Consider the following 25,847-nt stretch of genomic DNA (forward strand, 5'->3'; position numbering starts at 1 on the left):
GTGTAACGACTTTCCTCTCAACAGCGAGTTGTTCGCCTTCCGTAATGTTCGCACATGCATTGACAATGCGCTGACGCATGTTGTCAGGCGTTGTCGGTGGATCACGACAGCACATATCCTTCAAATTTCCCCACAGAAAGAAATCCGCGGTCGTCACATCCGGTGAACATGTGGGCCATGGTATTGTGCTTCGACGACCAATCCACCTGTCATGAAATATGCTACTCAATAGCGCTTCAAACGCGCACGATCTATGTGCCGGACATCCATCATGTTGGAAGTACATCGCCATTCTGTCATGCACTGAAACATCTTGTAGTAACATCGGTAGAACATTGCGTAGGAAATCAGTACGCATTGCACCATTTAGATTGCTATTGATAAAATGGGTGCTAATTATCCTTCCTCCCATAATGCCGCACCATATATTAACCCGCCAAAGTCGCTGATGTTCCACTTGTCGCAGCCATCGTGGATTTTCCCTTGCCCAATAGTGCATATTATGCCGGTTTACGTTACCGCTGTTGGTGAATGACGCTTCGTCGCTAAATAGAACGCGTGCAAAAAAATCTGTCATCGACCCGCAATTTCTCTTGTGCCCAGTGGCAGAACTATACAAGACGTTCAAAGTCGTCACCATGCAATTCCCGGTGCATAGAAATATGGGACGGGTGCAGTCGATGTTGATGTGGTATTCTCAACGCCGACGTTTTTGAGATTCCCGATTCTCGCGCAGTTTGTCTGCTTCTGATGTGCTGATTAGCCGCGACAGTAGCTAAATCAGCTACTTGGGCATCATCATTTGTTGCAGGTCGTGGTTGACCTTTCACATGTGGCTGAACACTTCCTGTTTCCTTAACGTAACTATCCGGCGAACGGTCCGGACACTTGGATGATGTCGTCCAGGACACCGAACAGCATACATAGCACACGCCCGCTGGGCATTTTGATCACAACAGCCATACATCAACACGATATCGATCTTTTTCGCAATTGGTAAACGGTCCATTTTAACACGGGTAATATATCACGAAGCAAATACCGTCCACATTGGCGGAATGTTACATGATACCACGTACTTATACGTCTGTGACAATTACAGCGCCATCTATCACAAAGCGAAAAAAGTGGTCCAACTAAAACATTCATATTTCTTTACGTACTACACGAATATGTAATAAAAATGGGGGTTCCTATTTTAATAAACGCAGTTGATATCCGTTTGACCTATGGCAGCGCCATCTAGCGGGGCAATCATTGCGCCATCTGGTTTCCCCCTTCAAGCTAGACGAGTTTCGTTCTTTTTAGTTTTTTCGTTTGACGCTTATTTCGTGGCCGGCCGGAGTGGCTTTGCGGTTCTAGGCGCTGCAGTCTGGAGCCGAGCGACCGCTACGGTCGCAGGTTCGAATCTTGCCTCGGGCATGGATGTGTGTGATGTCCTTAGGTTAGTTAGGGTTAATTAGTTCTAAGTTCTAGGCGACTGATGACCTCAGAAGTTAAGTCGCATAATGCTCAGAGTCATTTGCTTATTTCGTGAGATATTTGGCTGGGTCAGGAGGAAAAGTAGAGAGGGCAGGGGGGGGGGGGGGGGGAAGATGGACAAATATGGGGAAGAAGTGGTAAGATGGTAAGACATTAGGGAGGAGGACAACTATAGGGAGAGGGAGCAGATGGATAGATGGGTCAGGAGCAGATAAACAGAGAAAGGAAAGAGGAGGAGGACAGCGACAGGGTGGAGAAAGAGACGGACAGAGAGGGATGAGAGGGCATAGACAGGGGAGGAGGAAATGAACAGAGAAAGGAAAGAGGAGGAGATGGCCAAGGAAAGACTAGGAGACGGCAAAGGAAAGAGGAGGAGGGACAGATTAGGGGGAGGAGGAGACGTATAGAGAGAAGGGTTGGAGGAGATGGACAGATTTAGGAGGAAATAAGAGTTGGACTTGGAGGGGGTGAGGGGGAATAGAAGGGAAGACGTTGCCCATACAAGGAAGTGCCCAGCAGGAAGTTGATTGACTGTCGTAAACTCCAGAACGCTATCTACATGACATCCAATGCGCTCTGCCACCTTTTATACCCAACCATTGACTAATGTCTGCACAAATGTTAAGTCCTTGAAGTCTGTGTAGAGGCTGATTTTGGTCTTACTGTTATATTCATGTCTCCCACTTTTTTTTTGAGAAAAGAAAGCTTTCTCTACATGCGTGAGTGCTAGTGTAACAGTGTCTTTACGGATATTAGCGACAATGCTACATTTCTCTTGTCCACATATGTCTCCCTTACCGGCCAATCAGTCAAGTCCCTGCAGTAGCAAATTGCAGTGGGAGAAATAAAAGATTAAATATACTATTTAAATGACGGATCACGAAGTATACTTTTGGTTGTTGGAATTGTCGCTTCTTCAAAAGCAAATTCAAGCTACACCTTCATTTAGAAAACTCCCGTATGACACAAGACATAATGGATTTCTTCGCACTGAAACTTCAGGTGTGCTGTATGCGCGGCACGAATCATTAAACTGACCGTAATCTCTAGATGTGTGCAATTTCATCTCGGTTGTATTTAAATCACCTGCATTTCAAGAGTGTTGTCGACCAACTGGGACTGATTCACACACTGCGCCCATCACGCGCAACGCAAGAACGATAATTTAAAAAAATATTATCAACATGCAAAGACTATTTTACTGCCGGATACTGCATGACTGCCGATACTCAATTCCAAGCTAAAGAATCAGCTTTAAAAATAAGCCAAAAATGTTAAATAATGTAAGGATATAGTTTCTTCAGCCGTGATGTGCTCCCCATTCTGTAGTCCATTAATAAGCGCAGTGTCAGAACTGCTTCTCTAGAAACTTTTTTCTTACTGAAAGCAACCTGATCTTCGCAGTAAGTCTTCAACAGAATTTATCTAGTCCTGAGAAATCGCATTTAGCAAAATTCACTCCGTTACGAAACGAATTTATCTGCGTACAGAATGGCAGTTTCCGCAATCTGCTGCAATTAAATATCTCCTTTCTGCCTCTCCTGACTATGCAGCGAAATAAATTTTTTTAAGCACTACTCTTCGGGAGGCAAAAGCAACTTGGCGGCACAGGTCGTCGATCACAGGTATGATCGCCGAAATGAAGATGAGAAGAGCGGCGCGTTTTAATTAAAATGGAGCCACTGCCTGCGCGCGTTAGTGGCTCTCTGTAGAACACGCTTCGAATGAAGGACGAAAGCTCGTCGTAATTCGCGCGAGTGTTTGCAACAGCGGGCGGCAGCAGCGCATCAGCGACGAGCGTCTTAATTAATTTGCGTCCTGAGGTCTGGGCTGCGACAAAGCTGCGTGGTGAGGGCTTTCAGCCTAATTGTCCTCTCCTCTCGTCTGATTGTGAGGCTACTTTCAATGCCTTCCTGCGCAGAAAGCGAACTGCTGTATTCCCTCGCGGAACACACTGCACGTGCAATCCACCGCAAGATAAGCACCGTGGACATCGTTTGCAGACTACGCGACGATACAATGTCCCTTCTTCTTACAGGAGACAGAACTGCTCGAAATTAAACAAAGTACTGCAAACATGCATCAGGAAAACGAATACTTCTATAAACACGGACCATCCCGACAGCTGAAGTCTGTGCACCAGTGTTTATCTTTCATAATTTGTAAGCTACAGCTAATGAGTCCGCAAATGATTGTATGAGCAGGTTATGTCGCTAGACCAATAATTCCTCAAATACACGCTTTCGAAGTTAATAGTTTCTCACTAAAGTTATATAAACAAAGAATCAATCATGGCAAAACAAGATCGATCGCGAACTGGCACAAGGAAATCTCATATAATAAAAAAAGGGAAAAGAAGACAGTGAGCCCATTACACGAATACAAAATACACACAGGCAGACAGAACTGACATCAGCACAGATAGTCATAGGGGGAAAAAACTGAAAGCAAAACCTGAGAAAGCTGGCAGCACATACAGAAACGAATGGCTTTCTAGACAAAGAATATGGCAGTTAAATTGCTATATTTCGAAAACAGTGATCACAAAGAAAACTTCAGACTTTAACCACTTTGCCACATGAGAGAAAAATGTCTGGAATACAAATAATGAATTATTCGCTGATCTGTAAGTGCTTCTCCATTTTATGATAAAAACTCAATAAACTGTTTTGAATCCATAACCTACACGTGCAAGCGATAACCTATATTTGCAAACGAAAAAATCGTGTAATATATCAGGACACCCCCTGAAGATGCCTTGTAATTACGGTGAAACGCGTCTAGGTGCAGAAGATAAAACAAAACACCTAATGTGCAGCATGCAGAAGTCGTTTTTCTTTTGAACTACTTTAATTTATATACAGCTGCTGCGAAAATGGCCAGCACAAGAAACTTGAAAAAATATAGACACCTCGGTGCACGACGTTGCTTCCTATAATACTAACGATGATGATAAAGAACAAGTATCAAATGGAAACTATGTTTCAGGTTCCTGACAACAAGCAAGCAGATTCATGAAATTGTTATTAGGTTCCCAGCTAATCAGTCGCTCGGAAATGGCAACATATTCGGAAAAATTATGGCCAAATATTTATAAATATCAATATTATATGTGAAGGCATGGTTCTGCTTGTTACTATATTGTTTGTATATTAATTTGATACATTCACCATTCCTATTCTATTCCAGCTGTATGCTTACAGTGTTTTCCGGCGTTTGTGTGTTAGCGCGACGAAATCGTGATGTGACTGGCTTACTAGATAACATCTCCTGTGCGGTGATCCTGTGCTGTAATTTGTTGACGAGATCACATGGTCTGTGCTGACTTAGGAGAGCAAATCAAGCTGCCGCCATCTTGATTTCAGTGTTGCCGCAATTTGCTGCTTTCGTATTTGCACTTGCGTATTAAGAAAGTGGGAAGTACGGTTTGTTGTCCTTTAGTGAAGTGCGACATCGGTGTATAAAGCCTTTACTACATGAGGGCGTACTGAGAGGTAATGCCTCCGAAATTTTTATGTGAAAACTCTTAACGCTTTTTAAATAATACAAACGTTATTAAAACCACTCCGTCTACAGACCACAAGTGGCCCATCGGAACCATCCGACCGCCGTGTCATCCTCAGAGGAAGATGCGGATATGCGTGGCGTCATCACACCGCTCTCCCGGTCGTTATGATGGTATTCTTAACCGAAGCCGTTACTATTCGGTCGAGTAGCTCCTCAATTGGCATCATGAGGCTTTCACCCCGAAAAATGGCAACAGCGCATGGCGGCCATGGTCACCCATCCAAGTGCCGACCACGCCCGACAGCGCTTACCTGCTGTGATCTCACGGGAACCGGTGTATCCACTGCGGCAAGGCCGTTGCCCGACAAACGTTATTAACATTTTACATCTTTATTCTTCATGTCTATACCTATTTAATTCTCAACATAGTCACCCTGGCGACGAGGACGTTGCTCCCAACGAGTTTGTTGATACCGTCACTGTAGAATGTTTGACTTTGATGACCGGGCCACATCCTCACCTCTGCTTCCACCGCTTCATTACTACCAAAGTGAAGCTCTCTCAGGCGGATGGCGCCAAGTCGGAAATTAATGTAGGATGATCGATGACAGTGAGTCAAAGGCGTGGACTGCTGCATACGTCACGTTGATGTGACGTAGCATGTGAAAGTTGCTGGATTTGGACGGGTTACTCCTGTAACTGAAATATCCGATCTGAAGATGGTTCTGAATGAACCGAAACGGGTCATATGAATAATAAAAAAAAATTGTAATCAAGACGGATTTTAAGTAACAATACGAAACTCGATTACAACATGCTGTTTCTCACGCATCGACATACATTGGTGACCAAAAGTAAAGCAACAAACTGAAACTTTAAAAGGTTTCGTTTATTTTGCCAAAAAATACACTACTGGCCATTAAAATTGCAACACCACGAAGATGACGTGCTACACACGCGAAATTTAACCGACAGGAAGAAAATGCTGTGATATGCAAATGATTAGCTTTTCAGAGCATTCACACAAGGTTGGTGCCGGTGGCGACACCTACAACGTGCTGACATGAGGAAAGTTTCCATCCGATTTCTCATACACAAACAGCAGTTGACCGGCGTTGCCTCGTGAAACGTTGTTGTGATGCCTCGTGTAGGGAGGAGAAATGCGTACCATCACGTTTCCGACTTTGATAAAGGTCGGATTGTAGCCTATAACGATTGCGGTTTATCGTGTCGCGACATTGCTGCTCGCGTTGATCGAGATCCAATGACTGTTAGCAGAATGTGGGAATCGGTGGGTTCAGGAGGGTAATACGGATCGCCGTGCTGGATCCCATCGGCGTCGTGCACGAATGGCAAAACGTCATTTTTTTGGATGAATCCAGGTTCTGTTTACAGCATCATGATGGTCGCATCCGTGTTTGGCGACATCGCGTTGAACGCACATTGGAAGCGTGTATTCGTCATCGCCATACTGGCGCATCACCCGGCGTGATAGTATGGGGTGCCATTGGTTTACACGTCTCGGTCACCTCTTGTTCGCATTGACGGCACTTTGAACAGTGGACGTTACATTTCAGATGTGTTACGACCCGTGGCTCTACGCTTCATTCGATCCCTGCGAAACCCTACATTTCAGCAGGATAATGCACGACCGCATGTTGTAGGTACTGTTCGACTGCTGCCCTGGCCAGCACATCCTCCAGATCTCTCACCAACTGAAAACGTCTGGTCAATGGTGGCCGAGCAACTGGCTCGCCGCAATACGCCAGTCACTACTCTTGATGAACTGTGGTATCGTGTTGAAGCTGCATGGGCAGCTGTACCTCTACACGCCATCCAAGCTCTGTTTGACTGGTTGTTCTGTGTACTGATTTCTCAGCATCTATGCACCCAAATTGCGTGAAAATGTAATCACATGTCAGTTCTAGTATAATATATTTGTCCAATGAATACCCGTTTATCATCTGCATTTCTTCTTGGTGTAGCAATTTTAATGGTCAGTAGTGTATTAACAAGCATACATGAAAGAAGGAGTCGCAAATGCGACTGTAAATTATTATGGATATTTAATGAGTTGCAGATTCGAGCGAATTGCAACTGTGAACAATTGTGTCAGAGAAAGTATCAACAGATACTGAAATTCGCTTTACAAATTGCGATCGCGTAGCGCCATGTTACCTGTTTACCGATGCGCTGTAAACAAGAGCTGGGCGGCTGCCGTGTTGCGGGTGCGCTGTCTGCTACAGTCACGGTAGTGGCGTACAATTGGCGAGCAACGAATTTGGCAATTCGCAACATTTTTTTAAATACTTGGGGTGCGAGCAGATAATATTCTCACATTGTGTTTCTTCCGGTGTATTCCTGCTCTATAAAAAATTTTAGGGTAGGTTAGACATGTCGGACTGAACTATCCCCTTGTCGGAGTCTGGAGAAGTGACAAAGAGATACATTTCGGCAGATAAGATGCAATAGGGTGACTGAAAAGGCAGAGAGCTATTGTAATGTCTCTTGCGGCGGTCTCTCCGCGATATTTTCAGAAATTTTATAAATTATATAACTCAGTACATATCTCGAAATATCTCTTCTTATCTTACCGTTTCCTAAACTTTAATATACGATGATTATCAATGCAAAGTAGTTTCAAGCCCTACTGTTCCTTGGAGCGTCTATTTACTCCATGGAATAGCTTCTCTGCTATCTATGTTTTCTCTTATGAAAAGAATGAGGGAGATCTTGGTGATTAGCCGTGAAAGAAGGAGGATGTATAGGTATGTATTGTTGAGCTAGTCGCCATCTTGATGAGATTCTGTATGAGAAGGAATTTAATACATGAACTAAACTAAAGTAAGTGTGTTCGCGTATTATTTAACTGATTATTATTGACAGCGTCTGCTTACTACGCTGTGGCCGGCCAGTGTGGCCGAGCGGTTCTAAGCGCTTCAGTTTGGAACCGCGCGACTGCTCCGGTCGCAGGTTCGAATCCTGCCTCTGGCATGGATGTGTGTGATGTCCTTAGGTTAGTTAGGTTTAAGTAGTTCTAAGTTCTAGGGGACTGATGACCACAGATGTTAAGTCCCATAGTGCTCAGAGCCATCTGAACAATTTTTTGAACTACGCTGTGTTGCACGGGATCAGTGGGGAACGTCTGATTTACACTGGACGAACCTGCCGTTTTGTATGCTCAAGATATCCAGTTTATTACTTCAAATAAATAGGCTAACACGGTCTTACCAGCAGATCTCCGGTCTTCCCCATGTGATCACCGAAAGTTAATAATTATTACAAATCTTTTCAGGAGATTCGACTGACAATTTTCGTCGCACCGAGACTTCGAAATTGCTTCACTGCCTTATGGAATTTAAGTTAAGCTCAATTTAATCAGGATAGAACAGTATTGAACTGTGTGAATGGGATAAGCCTGCTTTGTGAATGAAAATTCCCTTAATATACGCATATTTTTACTATCCTGATCAGTGAAGCTAAATCAGGCCGGTGTGAGAGAGGTTTTTTTTTTTTAATTCAAAAAAATATTAAACTATGCCTACAGAAGACAAAGACCTCTTCAAATTCTCGCACACGCCTGCGACGCGCCGAAGCTGCTGAGAGTATGGTGAGGGGTGTACTCACTCTCCGATGCGCTGGCCATTCCAGCAGTCGGCCGTGTCGCGGGTCTCGGCGAAGCTCTCGTCGGAGCAGAGCGACTCTGCCAGGTTGGCGTAGAAGCCGCGGCTCTTGCCTAGGCTGGCCAGGAACGGCTGCAGCCTGGACGACAGAGTGTCCGTCGCAGGAGCTGAAAACACAGGCCACTCCTCAATTCCACCCGTGCTTCTTATAAACAATCGACATATTGTCAAATGAACACTTGCGACCTTACAATTGTTTCGATGGTTTTATAAAGCAGGTGTCACAGCATAAAAACGAGAAAATATTCGCAAAGTGTCTAGCAAAAATAAAACAAACACTGGGACATACACTGAATTACTGTGTAATAAATGGTCACTAAAAACAGTCGTTACATTTCAGGCACTATTATCTCAAAGCACACTGTCGAATTTACTAATGTGATGGAGCAAAGATGAACACTGTAGGCTATCAATCTCTTTGGCGTATTCTGTGGTTGACGCCAGAGAAGAGATGAAGGAACTAAACTAAAGTTACATAAACTCAAAACTCTCATATATCTTTGGACGGTCGTTCTACATTGTAAATATGTAATGTAAACAAGTATGCCAGAAAATTTAACAGATTCAGTAAGGGACTGTTACACATCTTATACAACATGAAATATAAGCTTACCCTAGTACATCATACGTCAGTTGTAAAGCAAATTATGTAACCATCTGTCAGTGTATTATGAAGAGGACCAATGGTTATTATACGAACATTCTATGAAAGAGCCTATGAATGTTTACGACATAAACATTCAATACTATAATGTAACAATATATTGCAAAGCAATTGTCTACATATTTACACTAGAGAAAATATTAGACGTGGATACGAGACAAATGCTTTATATAACCAAGTTTAATATATTTAAGCGATGACTTCGCTTATGGAAGTCTGATCATGCCCGACGTGGATGCAACAACAATCTCAAGACTCTTACATATATTTGCTGTCTTTCTCTACAGTCTTTACCCTCTACAGCTCCCTCTAGTACCACAGAAGTTACTCCCTAATGTCTTAACAGATGTCCTACGATCCTGTCCCTTCTCCTTATCAGTGTTTTCCATATATTCCTTTCCTCGCTGATTCTCCGGAAAACCTCCTCATTCCTTGGGCTTGTCAGTCCACCTAATTTTCAACATTCTTCTATGTTTTGTTTTTATATGGGATAACTTAAGCCGCGCGGGATTAGCCGAGCGGTGCAAGGCGCTGCAGTCATGGACTGTGCGGCTGGTCCCGGCGGAGGTTCGAGTCCTCCCTCGGGCATGGGTGTGTGTGTGTGTTTGCCCTTAGAATAATTTAGGTTAAGTAGTGTGTAAGCTTAGGGAATGATGTCCTTAGCGGTTAAGTCCCATAAGATTTCACACACATTTGAACATTTGAACACACACACACACACACACACACACACACACACACACACACACACACACACACACACACACACACACCATGCCCGAGGGAGGACTCGAATCTCCGCCGGGACCAGCCGCACAGTTCATGACTGCAGCGCCTGAGACCGCTCGGCTAATCCCGCGCGGCCAAAGAATTCTACTCCCATAATATTTTCTGCTGCTGTCGATATCTATACTCATCTGACCAGAAATCTTTGTCTTCTTTCCACTGCACTTCACTGACCCCACTCTATCAAGATTGAGCTCCCATTGCCATTCCCAGACTCGTAAAAATTATCCTTTCGTTGTTTATTCAGTCTTTTTCTCACGGTCACCTCCCCGTTGGCACTCCCCTCACAGATATGGGGGACTATTACGGGATCTTTTGCCAATGGAGAGGTCATCATGACAGTTCACCTTATTTACTTTATACATTACAGAAAAGCAAATAAGGAAGAAATGTGTCATTGTTACGAATTATAACCATTACACACGACAGAAAGGTTCCGAATTTGCCTTTGCACACTATAGCAAGCCACGACCTCTCCTCCTCGTCGGTCGAATACTGCTAGTGAAAATTTCATCCACCATCAGGATTCGAGTAGTTACCGCCTAGTAGTAGCCCTGCGTGTGGGAGTGCCTCGGCAACCTCGACTATGGAAGGAGAGCAGTCGCGACAATCAGGTGTAGGCGGAGGTTGCGTGCTCACCGTGGGCCGCGCCCTCCTCCCGCTGCGGCGCGTCTCCGCCCCCGCCGCCCCCGCTGACAGCGGTCGCCTCCTCCGCGCTGCCGCCACCACCGCCACCCACCTGGGGCTCCTCTGGGACAGCCGCCCACCGGTACGGCCCGCACGACAGCTTCACCTGCACAAGTGTACGCCACACACAAAAATGTTACGCCGCCGCAAAAAAGCGCTCTGACAGGCACCAGCTGCACTGTACAGTCGCCAACATTAAAAGTGCAGAAGAAATGATCGAACGGATAGTTGGAAAGGGTACACTGAGGATCTCGAGAGCAAGACAGTTTCTGCTGACGTGACAGAACAACAACTCAACACAACTAACTGTGACGAGAGTCCTAGTCTCCTGCAGGTAGGCTATGCTGCAGCTCTTGCGCCTTCCAGTAGTCATGCGAAAACAGAGAGCTGTCAATAGGTTGAATGTCTGCAGGCGCCTAGGACTCGGTCACAGTTTGTCTCTATATAGGTATGTTTTTAAAGAGCTCAACATACGTCGGCGAGTGGTAGCGAAGGTGTTGCCGAACTGTGTCGTCTTAGATGTGCCAGTGTCGCAGCGCCCCGTAATCACGTCACAGGACATGAAACAGGTGGGCTAAAAAAGCATTAACACTGTTTGCTGCTATAGATCGCGTCCAAATTTCTTTGCATGGTTTTGAACGGTCTCCTGTGGTCCTACCATATACACCACAGCAAAAACTGCACTACAAAGGTGCGCTATAACGTCCATTGGGGTTGCTGTGCACTATGTTCTCATAAAATGGTTGAATCGTCCAGGGGGTTTCAACAGTGTCAAAGAACGTCGTCCTGTTGCTCGCCAGACTGTCAACTGTAGTTTTCTACTGAAATGCGTGGGGATAAACGCCCCAAGGAAAGGGGTGGTCTCATTGGCACCCTTGTACCAGCCCCTGAGATCTTTTCGTGTAGATTCTGAGCGGCAGTGTGTCTGAAATATTTTCCTCGGACACTCAAAAGAAAATTGCACGATTTCAACGCTGGGCGTCACGTTGATCACGTCAATCGCAGAGGCGTCAAAAGAAGGGCTGGAATGTGGATAAGAGGGGATGTGACGACCCTCTCAGCGTGTGACACGTCCACGGTGACATTGGGAAGAACTGTGGTGAAATTTTGTGCCAATGTGGCATCAGTGACCTAACATAAACATCTGACCTCCGGGCTTTTTTTCCGCATGTGTCAATACCTTGCTACCTGAAGCGTCGCAGAGCCCGAGAGTGACGTCACAGGGTACCACGCTTTTACACAATTACAGAGGGAAGTTGTACGCACGTTTTAGTCAAATTTCAAACTTCTACGTTGCAATCGGAGACAATAACGGCGTTTGGAAAATGTGATCCTTTAATACTGTTGCACAGTGAATATTACTAACGGATAAAAGAAGTCGCGATCACAAGTGGTGCCTGTCTAACGGCTTCCAGGGATAACAAAAATTTGATTATCAGTAGTTCATAGAACTACTGAGCAAATTGAAAAATTTAAAATGCTGTCATAATCTTCTCGCTGAGAACTGTTCTATTCTATTCTATCGCTTGAGCCTTGTCCCGCAGGGTCAGCCATCGTTTAACGGATTTGGCATGTTAATGTTTAAGGGGCAGCCGGATGCCCTTCCTGCCGCCACCCCGTACCCCCCGGGACGGAATTAGTGTACCCCAACTGTCTGCGTCGAGTGTAATCCATAGAATAGTGCGAATGTGTTCAGATGTCTGCGAGCCGTGTAACCGAGGCGGAACATGGGAACCAGCCCGGTATTCACCTATCGGGATGTGGAAAACCGCCTAAAAACCACATCCAGACTGGCCGGCACATCGGCCATCGTCGTTAATCCGCCGGGCGGATTTGATCCGGGGCCGGCGCGCCTACCCGAGTCCAGGAAGCAGCGCGTTCACGACCTCGGCTACCCTGGCAGGCTCTCGCTGAGAACTGTACCTTATGTTAAAGGTTCACAGCAGTAAGACAAGTAGCATAATTAGAAATTCTGCACACGTAACCCACGACGTATCACTCACAAAGAGAGGTTCCCAGCAGTGATATCGACTTTTTGAAATTATCTCTACGATCATATAGGTTAAGGTCCCAGGTTTGATATCCCACTACCATTCACCCTGCTGGGCCATCAAGTGCCAGTAATCGACGAAAAAAAATTCGGAATTTAGCGTGATGCTCTTCAACTTTAAAAAAGGACGTTTAACACACTGTTTACACAGCGTGGCGGTTTTAACACAGGCCTCACGTGCAAGAGGTCGTGGGTTCGGATTTTGTCGCTTGCTTTGAATTTTTTAAAAAATCTCTATCGAAATTACTTCGATCATAATTTTTATTCAGTTAATTAGATTAAATGTAATTTTTATCTCTATTCCTTTGTCACATTTTAATCAACATATTAACTTTTTCAAATTGTTCTCATTTTCTTCTTCCTTTCTTTTTCCACATGCGTCTTTGTGCATGTCAATTTATTTGTATTTATCTCTTTGTGTATTTTAAACATCTGGAATTGCCGATGTATCGGTTTAAAACAAAAGGTGAAATAATCTATTTAAGGTTGACTGTGTAATTGTGTCAAAAATTTATTTTTTGTTTCAATATGTACAGTCTTTTGGATGGTTAAGATCATGAAAAAACCTCCAAAACAATAATTCTTACTCCACTATGGACAAAGTAACGCATATGCAGATGTAAACGAAAGAATTGATTATAAATAACGTGAAACTCACGCAAAATGGGGAATGGAAATGATGAATGCAGTAACATGGGTAAAATTTAGGATGATGCAACGGAAAAAATTAAATCGGGGTTAATACGTAAAAAGTAATAAAAATCATATGGACAAGGATTTCAAGTCGAAAAAGAATGATAGGACGAAAAAATGAGACCAATTTTAAAAAGTTAATACGTTGATTATCATGTGATGAAGAAACAGAAACAAAAAAAATATTTAACTCAAGTCATTGAATAAAAATAACAATCAAAGTAATTTTGTAAACATTTAAAAATAAAACATTTCTAACAATCTGACGACTTTCGAACTTAACCGTTACACCGCTTAACTCGTCTGTTAAACGTCCCTTTTTTTAAAGCTGAAGAGCATCAAGCGAAATTCCGAAGCTTATTTCGTCGGTTACTCGCAAACAAGAGCCCAATAGGGTGAATGGCTGCAGGGTGTGAAACATGGGACCTCCCTTGGATCAATAAGGCGCTACGCATAATAAAATTCCTTCGAAATTTCTCAGTTCATTGTGAGAAATGGCAATCAAGACTAATACTCGTTGGAGTGCAAAATCTATCAGACTGGAGACATACCATCGGACTTTCGGAGAACACACAATCCCGAAAGACAGCAATGACCGCCGAATGCCAGGTGGCAGCGAATGTGTTTAATTCCTTTGTGTATTACTTCTTCGGATGTGACGTAGTTACTTTCACCGCACATCCCAATGATTTGAGCCGGCCGCGGTGGCCGAGCGGTTCTAGGCGTTTCAGTCCGGAACCGCGCGACTGCTACGGTCGTAGGTTCGAATCCTACCTCGGGCATGGATGTGTATGATGTCCTTAGGTTAGTTAGGTTTAAGTAGTTCTAAGGTCTAGGGGCCTGATAACCTCAGATGTTAAGTCCCATAGTGCTCAGAGCCATTTGAACCATTCTTGAGCAATGACAGATAAGTGCGGGAACTATCATAATCAGCTTAACAACCCATTCACCGTATTAACTTCTCATGGCCGGGATTCGGCTCATACAGAATTTTTAAAATCACATTATGTTCACAATTTACTGTGGAAATTAGGGCTTTCACTACTGCAGTTTCAGCCTTTAGGCCATGATCAAGTGGTACTGCAAAAGATTTTGCTTCAGCACATCTCAGATTTGAAACTCCTGCGACATGCAGACATGTCATCGACAGAACTAAGCGTTGTCATGTAGGAGTAAAGTAACATCAAATGTGCGCGAAGTTCTGTACATCGTGAAATGATGTCACTTACGTGAACTGTTCAGTTCACACGTAAATAGTGTGTTGAACATCGATTTACAGCGAATTGTGTTAAGGATGTTAACACTGGTAACATCAAAACTGGGGATCACGAATTTGACGGAGTTAAGGAACTCTGCCACATTAGCAGCAAAATAACAGAAGACGGACAAAGCAATGGGGACATAATAAGCAGAGCAGCACAGGCAAAGAGGGCATTCCTGGCCACGAGAAGTCTACTTGTATCAAACACAGGTCTTAATATGAAGAAAAAATTTCTGAGAATGCACATGTGATGCACAACGGTCTATGGAACGGAAACAAGGACTGTGGAAAAATGGGAGAAGAAGAGAATCGAAACATATGAAATGTGGTGATACCGACGACTATTTAAAATTAAGTGGACTAATAACATAATTAACGAGGAGCGAGGAAAGGAACATGTGAAAAACACTGACTAGAAGAAGGGATGTAATGATAACATAAGGGGAACTCCCATGAAAACGAGGCATATGGAAAACAGTGAGTAAACTGTTTATTACTTCAAAAGTAATCGCCACAACTGTTAATACACTTTCCCAACTGTGAGACAAGACAGTCAACGGCTATCATGGAAAAATGTTTGCGGTTGCCTTAGCGACCGTGATTGTGCGCAGGCGTGCACCTCTTCGTATGAAGCATATTGACGGCCAGGAATGTCTTTCTTCGGACAACAAAAACATTAAAACCGCATAGGGAGAGATCGGAATTGTATGGAGGGCGTGTGAGGGCATCTCAGAGAAACTTCTACCGCGTAGTCGAAACTACACTGGCAACATGTGCGCCTGTCCAGCATATTCTGAAAGGAACCGAATCGGTATACAGTCTGGACGGTAAGGCTTGTTTTTACTTGTGTTTACTTGAGACGCTTCGCTAAAACGAGGGTATCTATTTCTAAAATTATTCATGTTAGCAGCTGTTCTTGAATCTAATTCAGCAGTATTTGGTGCACGTACTACTGCGTAACACTTACGGAAAACCGTTTTTAGTAACTCCGCTGTAGTGTCGCTGTCCTAGGAAACATTGCCACTGCTATCACGTAGTGAAGGTATTTGTTGTATTTTGCCACTGGTGTACTTTACATACGACCACTATCTCTTTCGATTTTCTGTTCTATTCCGAGATAGTGTTTTGTTGCGAAAACTATTAAAAACAACTAGCATTGAAGTCCGCAATAAGATTCGCCAATCTTGGAGATTTGCGATCTTGTTAATCTGGTATGCTTTTTTAATTGCTTCTGCAACTGTGCTCAGACCTGTTTTGTGTAACATGTAGTAACTTTTCGGTCTCTCAATAATTTAAGAGGAATAAAACTTGCAACTGATATCAACGTTATTTCTTTGAATTCGTTTAGGGATGGGAGAGGGATTTCGATATATTGACGTATCTTCAAAATAACAACGATATATAAGGCGATCTTTAAATCATTAATATCGTTCAATCGGTATTTGGTATTAAATATCGGAAGCGATATTTTAATTATCTGTCTTCTCTAATCAGCAAATGTTTTGCCCATTCCAGCTACTACCAATCACTGCAATCTGACAGTAAATATCTTACAGTGGACTTAACTTTATTTCATACTCAGTACTACAAATGAGCACCAGACTTGAATATCAATGCATCTACAACTGCATATTCATGAAAACTTGTTACTTCTGTGTGTCACTTACACCTTTGCAAATGAGAGGTACAAGGCGTAAAATGCACACATTTGTTGGCAGCACTGTATGAGAAAGGTGAAAATTATTACTCCCTTCTACCAACGACGCGGCAGAATGTGAGCTTCCATTACTTCCCGATTGCATGAATCAAGAAAAGATATACACATTGTAAAAGTAACGTACAATTGCACAAAAATCACACACATTACTGCACTGGTATTTAATGGAAAACGAACTCTGTGGTCTGAAATGTTTAGTCGTCATTTCACACCTGTTTTGTCAGAAATTGCTCAAAAATACTTAATATGCCTAGTCTCTTCTGTTTCGTCCAAAAGAGGACCTTCCTTAGTAAACTTGGTTGTGCTATCCGGATGACGAATACCGGCTTCCAATGTGCGTTCACCGCGATGTCGCCAAACACGGATGGACCATCATGATGCTGTAAACAGAACCTGGATTAATCCGAAAAAATGACGTTCTGCCATTCGTCCACCCAGGTTTGTCGTCGAGTACACCATCGCAGGCGCTCCTGTCTGTGATGCAGCGTCAAGGATAACCGCAGTTACGGTCTCCGAGCTGATAGTCCATGCGGCTGCGAACGTCGTCGAACTGTTCGTGCAGATGGTTGTTGTCTTGCAAACGCCCCCATCTATTGTCTCAGGGATCGAGACGTGGCTGCACGATCCGTTACAGCCATGGGGATAAGATGCCTGTCACCTCGACTGCTAGTGATACGAGGCCGTTGGGATCCAGCACGGCGTTCCGTATTACCCTCCTGAACCCACCGATTCCACATTCTGCTAACAATCATTGGATCTCGACCAACGCGAGCAGCAATGTCGCGATACGATAAACCGCAATCGCGATAGGCTACAATCCGACCTTTATCAAAGTCGGAAACGTGATGGTACGCATTTCTTCCCCTTACACGAGGCATCACAACAACGTTTCACCAGGCAACGCCGGTCAACTGCTGTTTGTGAATGGGAAATCAGTTGGAAACTTTCCTCGTGTCTGCACGTAGTAGGTCTCGCCACCGTCGCCAACCTGCTCTGAAAAGCTAATCATTTACATATCACAGCATCTTCTTCCTGTGGGTTAAATTTCGCGTCTGTAGCGCGTCATCTTCGTGGTGTAGCAATTTGAACGGCCAGTACTGTACTCTCGCCGCCAGTCACGCCGCCGCGTTTCCTGCAGCCGCCACCGCGGCATCCGGGCGCTGCCACGAACGCTTACGCCGCTGCGAATGATATGCAAGAATCCCCTCCCCCGAGTTCCAGCGGCGAGTCTACTTAAGTTCATACATCGAATCTCACAGCCCAGTTTTGTGTGTTTGCCACATTTTCACAGCGGCTAGAGCTCGTTATCTACGGAATAGTCACTGTACTGAAGACTGCATTGTTAACCTTTGTATCCTTATATATTTCAACATTCAGATGTACTATTACCAACTGACGTTTCAACTGCAGCAAACAAAGTATTAGTTTTATTATTTGATATTAGATGTAAAGGTAATTACTATCTCCATTCTCTGTCCACGAACCGTATCTGTTCCTCGCTCCAGTGCCCACTAAAAGACCACAAAGCGTTATTCATTTGTAACGTGAAGTAAACTTATTTCAGTGCTGATCCAGATCTTTATGTTATATAGTTGGAGCCACGAACCAGGCAGTCGAGTTTAGGCTTGTTCTGCTCACCTACGTCACACATTTTCCAACGGCCAGCGAGCGTTCAGTATTTTCTGAGCGCTCTGTTGTGAATGCCGTCGCTAATGCGGGCATTAAACGTGATCATAGCGAGTTGTTTAGTGAATTTCCACTCCATTTGTTGCGCGTTGTCATCACTAATTGTGGTGGTAAGTGATAAATTCTGCTTAATCAAGCGAGAGGCATAATCTGCAGGATATACGCTTTCTTCAAGCACGCGCATGCGCACAGCGCATCTGTCGCTTGGAATTGTCAACAATGTAATCCGCGTCTGAGGCTCAACATGCCGCGCGAACCGCCATCGTTCGTGGATCGGATTGCTGTGTACCTCATTAGGCTATGGTGTCCCGCTATCTAAAGCATAACGCACCTGCGAGAAAAAACTGGTAACGTATGCGTATGGGAGTTTACTCACAGACTGCATTGTTGGAATCTTAAACGTGCCTGCACCACAATACAGTCCTCAATTACTTATAACTTCTCAGTTTTGACTGCTTTATTAATTATATTTGGAGTTGACCTACATGATACTGACTACTGAATAATTAATATTTTTCTGAAGATGTTTAACAGATTTCCATGAAAATATTAATCGGGAACGCCACAACTGCCAGGGATTTTTCCGTGGTGAGAGGAATGGAGCTGCGTGCACTACGCCTCGTGATGTAAGCTGAGCTGCTTTAAAGGGAAGAAGAACGGTGTCCTGAATGCACGCCACTCGAAACCACATCCGAATGACGTCACTAGCAGAAGTTGACACGGCAGCCGCTCAGTCTCTGTTGGCCATTGTAAGACCAGCATGGCGGAGCGGCCAGCGTACTGCGGATTGAGGTGTACATAGGGGCCAGAAGAACAATCGATACTACTTCGTATGGAGTACTTTCATCTCGATGCCGATACATTTATACTCGACTCTTCAGATGCTGATTTTGCTCTTTCTACTTCTGTAGTGGTCAATAAAAGGATTGGTTTTCAACAGCTGCAATGGAAGTTTGCCTCCATTCTGTGCGTCTTTCAGCTTTTCTCTTGATTTCTTTATAGGTGTTACATCCCACATCTTTCACGATTTGATCCATGTACCTCAGCCATGGTCTACCTCTTGGTCTTTTTCCCTCGACATATCCCTCTATGATTGTGTTCAGGAGTCCTTTATGTCTTAATAGATGGCCTGTAAATTGCACTCTTCTTTTAACAATGAAACTCCAAAAGCTCCTCTTCTCACCTGCTCTTTCCAGAACCACTTCGTTTGTGACCTTGTCGATACATTTTATTTTGAGCATGCGTCTATAGCACCACATTTCAAAAAAATTTAGCTTCTGGTCTTGCTCTGGCCCGAGAGTCCATGTTTCACGCCCATAGCATGCCACACTCCACACATATGATTTCAAAAATCTTTTCCTGATTTCAAGGCTGATGCTCTTAGATGTTAAGATGTTTTTCTTCTTGTTAAAAGCAGCCTTTCCTTGAGCAATTCTACTTCTCACTTCTGCCTTCCTCCTTCCATCACTGGTACTATTACTGCCCAGATAAGTAAATTTACCAACTTGTTCAAGCAATTCATTGCCTACATGAACTTGGACTTTCACTTGATCTTTTTTGTCGCATGTCATTTCTTTTGTTTTTGCTTTATTAATTCTCATATTATATTCTTCCTCCATAACTTTATCCATTCTATTCAGTAGGACTACAAGATCATCTTCACTTCCAGCTAGGACACCTATATCATCGGCATATCTTATCGTATCTATTCCTTGGCCATGAATTACTACACCTGTCTGTGAATTTTCCCTTACTTTTTTCAGCGCCTCTTCAATGTATACGTTAAAGATAACAGGGGATAGTGCGCAACCTTGTCGGACACCTTTCCGTATCTGCACCTCTTCTTGTTTTGTCCGTCCACGGATAACTGCTGCCTCGTTTTTGTACAGGTTCCATATCATTTTTCTATCTTTATAGTCTATTCCTACTTTTTTGAGTACCTCAAACATCTTACCCCATTTAACACTATTAATGGCATTGGTAGATACAATTGTTCGGTATCCTCCCTCCCTCCTGATGGATATCGTGCCAAATTCTGTCCGACTGGCGCATTAGTCGTCAAAATGATGGTTGGAGGGACCCGCCGACAATTCCCAACACATCCCCAATTCGGGAGAGATCTGGCGACCTTGATGGGCAAGGTAGGCAAGCACGAAGACAAGCAGTAGAAATTCTCGCCGTGTCCGAGCGGGAATTATCTTGCGTAAATGTAAGCCCAGGATTGCTTGCCATGAGGGTCAACAAAACGGGGCGTAGAATATCGTCTGATAACAACCAACTGGGCCCTGCAATGAGAAGAAAAGGCACCCAAATCATCATTCACGGCTGTCGATCCATATTGCGGACGACAGTCATTTTGGTATCTCATGCTGTCCAGGGCTTCTCCACACATGTCGCCGGCCTAGAATCTTATTGAATGGAGCAGAACTGTCTTCAGTGATGAGACCCACATGGAACTGAGCCCCGATGACCAGTGATGACGTGTCTGAGGACGCCCCAGACAGCAGTGGGATACCGACCTGACTCGCCTACAAATACGGTCCTACAGCCAGGTGTGATGGTCTGGGTGCCTTTCCATTTCACAACAGCGCCCCTTCGATTGCTCATCCGCAGCAGCCTTACGGCACGGTAAGTCGACGATATTCTACGCCCCGTTTTGCTGCCCTTTATTGCCAGCCATTCTGGGCTTATATTTCAACAAATTAACGCCCGCTGGCACACGGTGGGAGTTTCTACTGCTTGCCTTCGTGTTCGCCAAACCTCTTCCTGGCTAACAACGTTATCAGATCTGTCCACAATAGAGAACGTTTGGAGTGTTATGGGCAGGGCTCTCCAAACAACTGGACAGAATTTGGCACCATTCCCCCCAAAGACATCCGACAACTCTACGAATTCCAAGTCGTATACCTGCTTCCCTAAGGGCCAGAGATGGAACAACACGTTATTGACATGCATAATTTGTGAAGCTCTTTCTCTTGAATAAATCATCCAAGTTTACTGAAATTGTGGTCATTTGCTTTTCTATCCGTGTACATCACAACTAACGATTTCCGTCACATTCGGATAATTCCTTTGTAGTGTGTCTTTTTTTTTATTATTTACCCAAAATATGGACGCACCGGTACGGTTCCAATATTTTCAACAGTTGAACGCACCGTGTGCGTGCGACTTCAAACATTTGCGGTGCTTCGTCAACCCTGGCAACGTTTCTTCCCAGTTCGCTCACCTCCAGTCTCCTTGTTATCACGATTCCACTTGTTCGTTTTTGTCCTGCTGTTTAGAACAATTATAACTGCGAGAATTACTGAATCGGCAGGCAGAATAGGGGGAAATGTTTGTAACTACTCTAATCTCTTTGCATTAGACAAGTATCGATAGCTTGATGAGTATGATATTTTCCTTGCAACACTACTCATGTATTAGTACTTTCCGTTCGGCATAATGTTCCCAGATGGACACCTATATACAGGTTATACATAAAGTCCGGGAACACTTTCAATTGTCAGATGACATGCATATTGCATTTTGAAGAGAAACTCTGGAAGTTCATTTTACAAACCCGGCAGACGTCAATACGGTAATCGAATTCTTGCCATACTTGTCCCAGCATTGCATCAACTGTGGCAGTCGCTTCCCGGAGCTCTGCTACATCACGTGGTAGAGGCGGTACATACACCGGATCTCTGTGTCCCCACAGAAATATGTCACACGGAGTGATATCTGGTGACCGGGGAGGACATTTCATGAAACATCTGTCCCCTTCTGTAGCACGGACGATCCATCGATGCGGCAGCTCCGTGTTCGGGTACCCATGAATTTCACGATGAATATGGGGTGCAGCCCCATCCTGCTGAAAGACGAACGGAGTGTCCGATTGCATTTGAGGCATCAGCCATTGCTGCAACATGTCCAAGATTTGAAAATTATGCCTACTCACTTTCCCATTAGTGTGAAAAGTGGCTTTGTCGCTAAAAATTAAGCGATCAACAATGTCATCCTCATTCAATCGTTGCAACTGCGAACAAATCTCAAAACGCTTGTCTTTGTCGTCGTCATTGAACTTCTGCACTAGCTCCAATTTGATTGATTTCATAGACAGCTTCTGTCGCAGGACTTTCTACACTGTCATTGTAGCCATTTCGAGTTCACGGGATGCACGACGCACAGATTTCTTTGGACTGATGAATATCTCTCGTGCGCCCTCCACATTCACTTCACTCACACTGGGACGTCCGCTTCTCTTTGTCGGGCACAAGCAACCCGTCGTAACGAATTGTTGTGCCAGTGGTAAATGGCCTTCCTTGTTGGTGGCTTCTTACCGTACTTGGTTCTAAACATCTTTTGAACAGCTGTAGCACATTTGTTTTTGTAGAACTCAAACACACAGAAAGCTCGCTGCGCACATGAACTCTCCAAGTTTGCGACTAGCGCTGACTATTGGCAAATTACCGAACTACGCTGTGGCGGTATACATGAAGAAAAAAAAAACTTTCAAGGCTTCTCTTCAAAATGACAGACGTATGATATCTGTACAATGTTTGGTTCTTGTGCAACAAATAATTGAAAATGTTCCCGGACTTTATGTACCCCCTGTATTGAAGTAGTTTTTCAGCGCATACAGTCTGCTACCGCGCGACGTTGGAAGTGATCTCACTACCGCTGTAATCAAAGCAGGCGGACGGAGGAATCGCCGTGCTATTTTCATACTCCCCTATTAACATCCGATGTCTCACCGACTGCGAGTAATCTGGTCCCGACGTTCCAATTGTACTCCCGACAGAAGCCGATAAAACTCATTTCCCTCTGGGCACTCCTTAAAGTGCCTGGCTACAGATTTCAGAGTGGCGCTCCACTGAGCCGGCACAGATGAGCTCCATTACCCGTCTAGCGGCTGCTTCCAGCTTCCGCGTCTGCGAAAATGCCGACAGGCCGGCGAGACACGAGAATTCCGCCGCCCCCTCAAAAGATAAGCCCCTAACGAGCGCCGGCTGGGATGGCTTTTCATTTCGTACAGTACGGACGGGTCGAATCAAAATAAATAAACAGACGAAGGACCAAGTTCTTACATCGCTGTGCTGTTACAGACGAAAATTAGAAGACGCTCCATGAATTTCCAGCAAACGAGGTGTTGACACCGACCATTAGCTTCCGGGACTCCAGCACGACACAATCCCCTGAAATCAGGGAAAAAGTTACCAGCGGAAAAATGCTCCTACCGATGCACAAAAAGCCATACTTCTTTTTAAAAATCTCTGGCTGTATAGTGGCGTACCAGTTGCCTCATTTTACCTTCCTCAGCACCTTTAAGAACTTTTCCCCAAAAATTTTGACATGCGAACACATTCGCTCTTTTTAACAAGTAACTCACCTCTCCCTCCTACAAGCTCCCATAATGTAATCCATCCGCTCCCACTTGCCCATTCTCACTCACTCATTTAGCCCAACTAAATGTCATATCTCTTTCCGTCTCTCTGTCACAGTACCCTGTCTCACAGCCACAGTCTCCTTCGTTCTGTCCTACTAATAATGCCTCCTCTCTTGCTTTTTCTTACTGCTAATATCTCATTACTTCCTTCCCACTGCTGCTGTTTCTTCTCAGTGCCGCTATCTCTCTCTTCCTCGTTGTCACTGCCATATATACTCTGTCCCCCATTATTACCGTATTACCATTATTACCACACTCAGTTTTTCCGTCTCATTATTCCTCTCCCACTGGCGCAGTCTCCTTCACTCTTTTCCTAGCAATGTTCTATCATTGTCAACTACGTTCCACTACCACTATGTCCCCCTCTTTCTCTCACACTACCATTTTTTCCTTCGCTCTTTTTACGAGAGATGGAACTTAAATAGTGACAACTATTTACTCTCAACCGATACAAAGGAGTTACATGTTTGCACCAGTTCTGTCCATCAAAGTAGTCACCAGCGTTGTGTACAGCCCGTTGCCAGCGATGTGGAAGGCGTAGTATACCGTTAGCAGAGCCTGTTCTGTTGATGGTGCGAATGAAGCGGTCTATTGCCTGTCTAATCTCTAGAACAGTCCTGAAGCGAATGCCACGAAGCCACAACTGAAACGCCAATCCAACGAATGGCGTCATTATGAGTCGCCGCGAAAGCCGAAAGTGTGTCAGAGCCCCAGTATGGTGAAAGTTATGATGATTCTCGTGTACGACTGTGATGGTGTTATCCTAACGCATTACGTTCCTCCACCTCAGACCGTCAGTGCACAGTATTACTGTTCGTTTTTGGAGCATCACCTGCGACCAGCTTTGCGAAAAAAGCGGTGACACTTTCTGCGCAACCCATCCATCATTTTGCACGAAAATGGGCGGGCGCATACAGCGCAAGCTGTGGCTGCTCTGTTCGGTCGATGAGACTGGGAAGTACTGTACCATTCACCATACTCCCCAGACTTAAGTCCTTGTGACTTTAATTTGATTCCGAAGATGAAGGAACCACCACCTCGCATTTGCTTCAGAACTGTTCCAGAGATTCGACAGGCAGTAGACCGCTCCATTCGCACCATCAACAGAACAGGCTCCGCTTACGGTATTCTATGCCTTCCACATCTCTGGCAACGGGTTGTACACAATGCTGGAGACTACTTTGAAGAACAGTAACAGGTGCAAACATGTAATTCGTTTGTATCCGTTGTGAATAAATAGTTGCCACTATTTAAGTTCCAACTCTCGCATAACACAACCACTGTCCACTATCTTTCCGTATTTGTTACTTTTCCATCTCTTTGCCACTGCCATGTTCGAATATGTTCGCATGCCAAAATTATTGGGAATAATTGTGAAGGTGCTACGGAAGGCAGAATGAGACAGCTGGAACCCCACTTTTCAATCAGTCTCTTAAACAGGAGAAGTTCCCCTTTTTGTGCTCTGATGGGGGCATTTTCCCGTTAGTTCCCTACTTTCCCCTGCTACAGCAGGAAATGTCACTAATATGATAAGAACTTTATGGGTCAGTAACATTTTGTTAGTTAACTTGAAATCATGCAAAACTAATTTTACACATTAGACCGCATTTTACGCGCAAAAAAACCTTTTATGTGCTTTAGTACCACAACTGATTATAACGCAGACACTTTGTAGCATATTTCTCCATGCTACGTCGCTTTATAAACTAAGTTTTCGGTTCACACCGGATTTTACATACGTATTTTACATGTACAAGTAGGGTAACTTCTGTATCTCGGAACGGATATACACTCCTGGAAATTGAAATAAGAACACCGTGAATTCATTGTCCCAGGAAGGGGAAACTTTATTGACACATTCCTGGGGTCAGATACATCACATGATCACACTGACAGAACCACAGGCACATAGACACAGGCAACAGAGCATGCACAATGTCGGCACTAGTACAGTGTATATCCACCTTTCGCAGCAATGCAGGCTGCTATTCTCCCATGGAGACGATCGTAGAGATGCTGGATGTAGTCCTGTGGAACGGCTTGCCATGCCATTTCCACCTGGCGCCTCAGTTGGACCAGCGTTCGTGCTGGACGTGCAGACCGCGTGAGACGACGCTTCATCCAGTCCCAAACATGCTCAATGGGGGACAGATCCGGAGATCTTGCTGGCCAGGGTAGTTGACTTACACCTTCTAGAGCACGTTGG

At 44.4% G+C, this 25,847-nt stretch overlaps 1 protein-coding gene across 1 annotated transcript in view; it reads right to left on the reverse strand.

Moving 5' to 3' along the window:
* LOC126161601 (division abnormally delayed protein-like) overlaps nt 1–25,847 on the reverse strand; it is a 609,969-nt gene that overhangs the window by 71,446 nt on the left and 512,676 nt on the right. Inside the window, exons 5-6 of the mRNA XM_049917549.1 lie at nt 10,762–10,915; nt 8,617–8,779 (exon numbers count right to left, since the gene is read on the reverse strand). Coding sequence (XP_049773506.1) covers nt 8,617–8,779; nt 10,762–10,915 — 317 coding nt within the window. The remainder of the gene's footprint in view (nt 1–8,616; nt 8,780–10,761; nt 10,916–25,847) is intronic.

Source organism: Schistocerca cancellata, chromosome 2 (genome assembly GCF_023864275.1).
Source record: "Schistocerca cancellata isolate TAMUIC-IGC-003103 chromosome 2, iqSchCanc2.1, whole genome shotgun sequence".
Taxonomy (NCBI): Eukaryota; Metazoa; Arthropoda; class Insecta; order Orthoptera; family Acrididae; genus Schistocerca; species Schistocerca cancellata.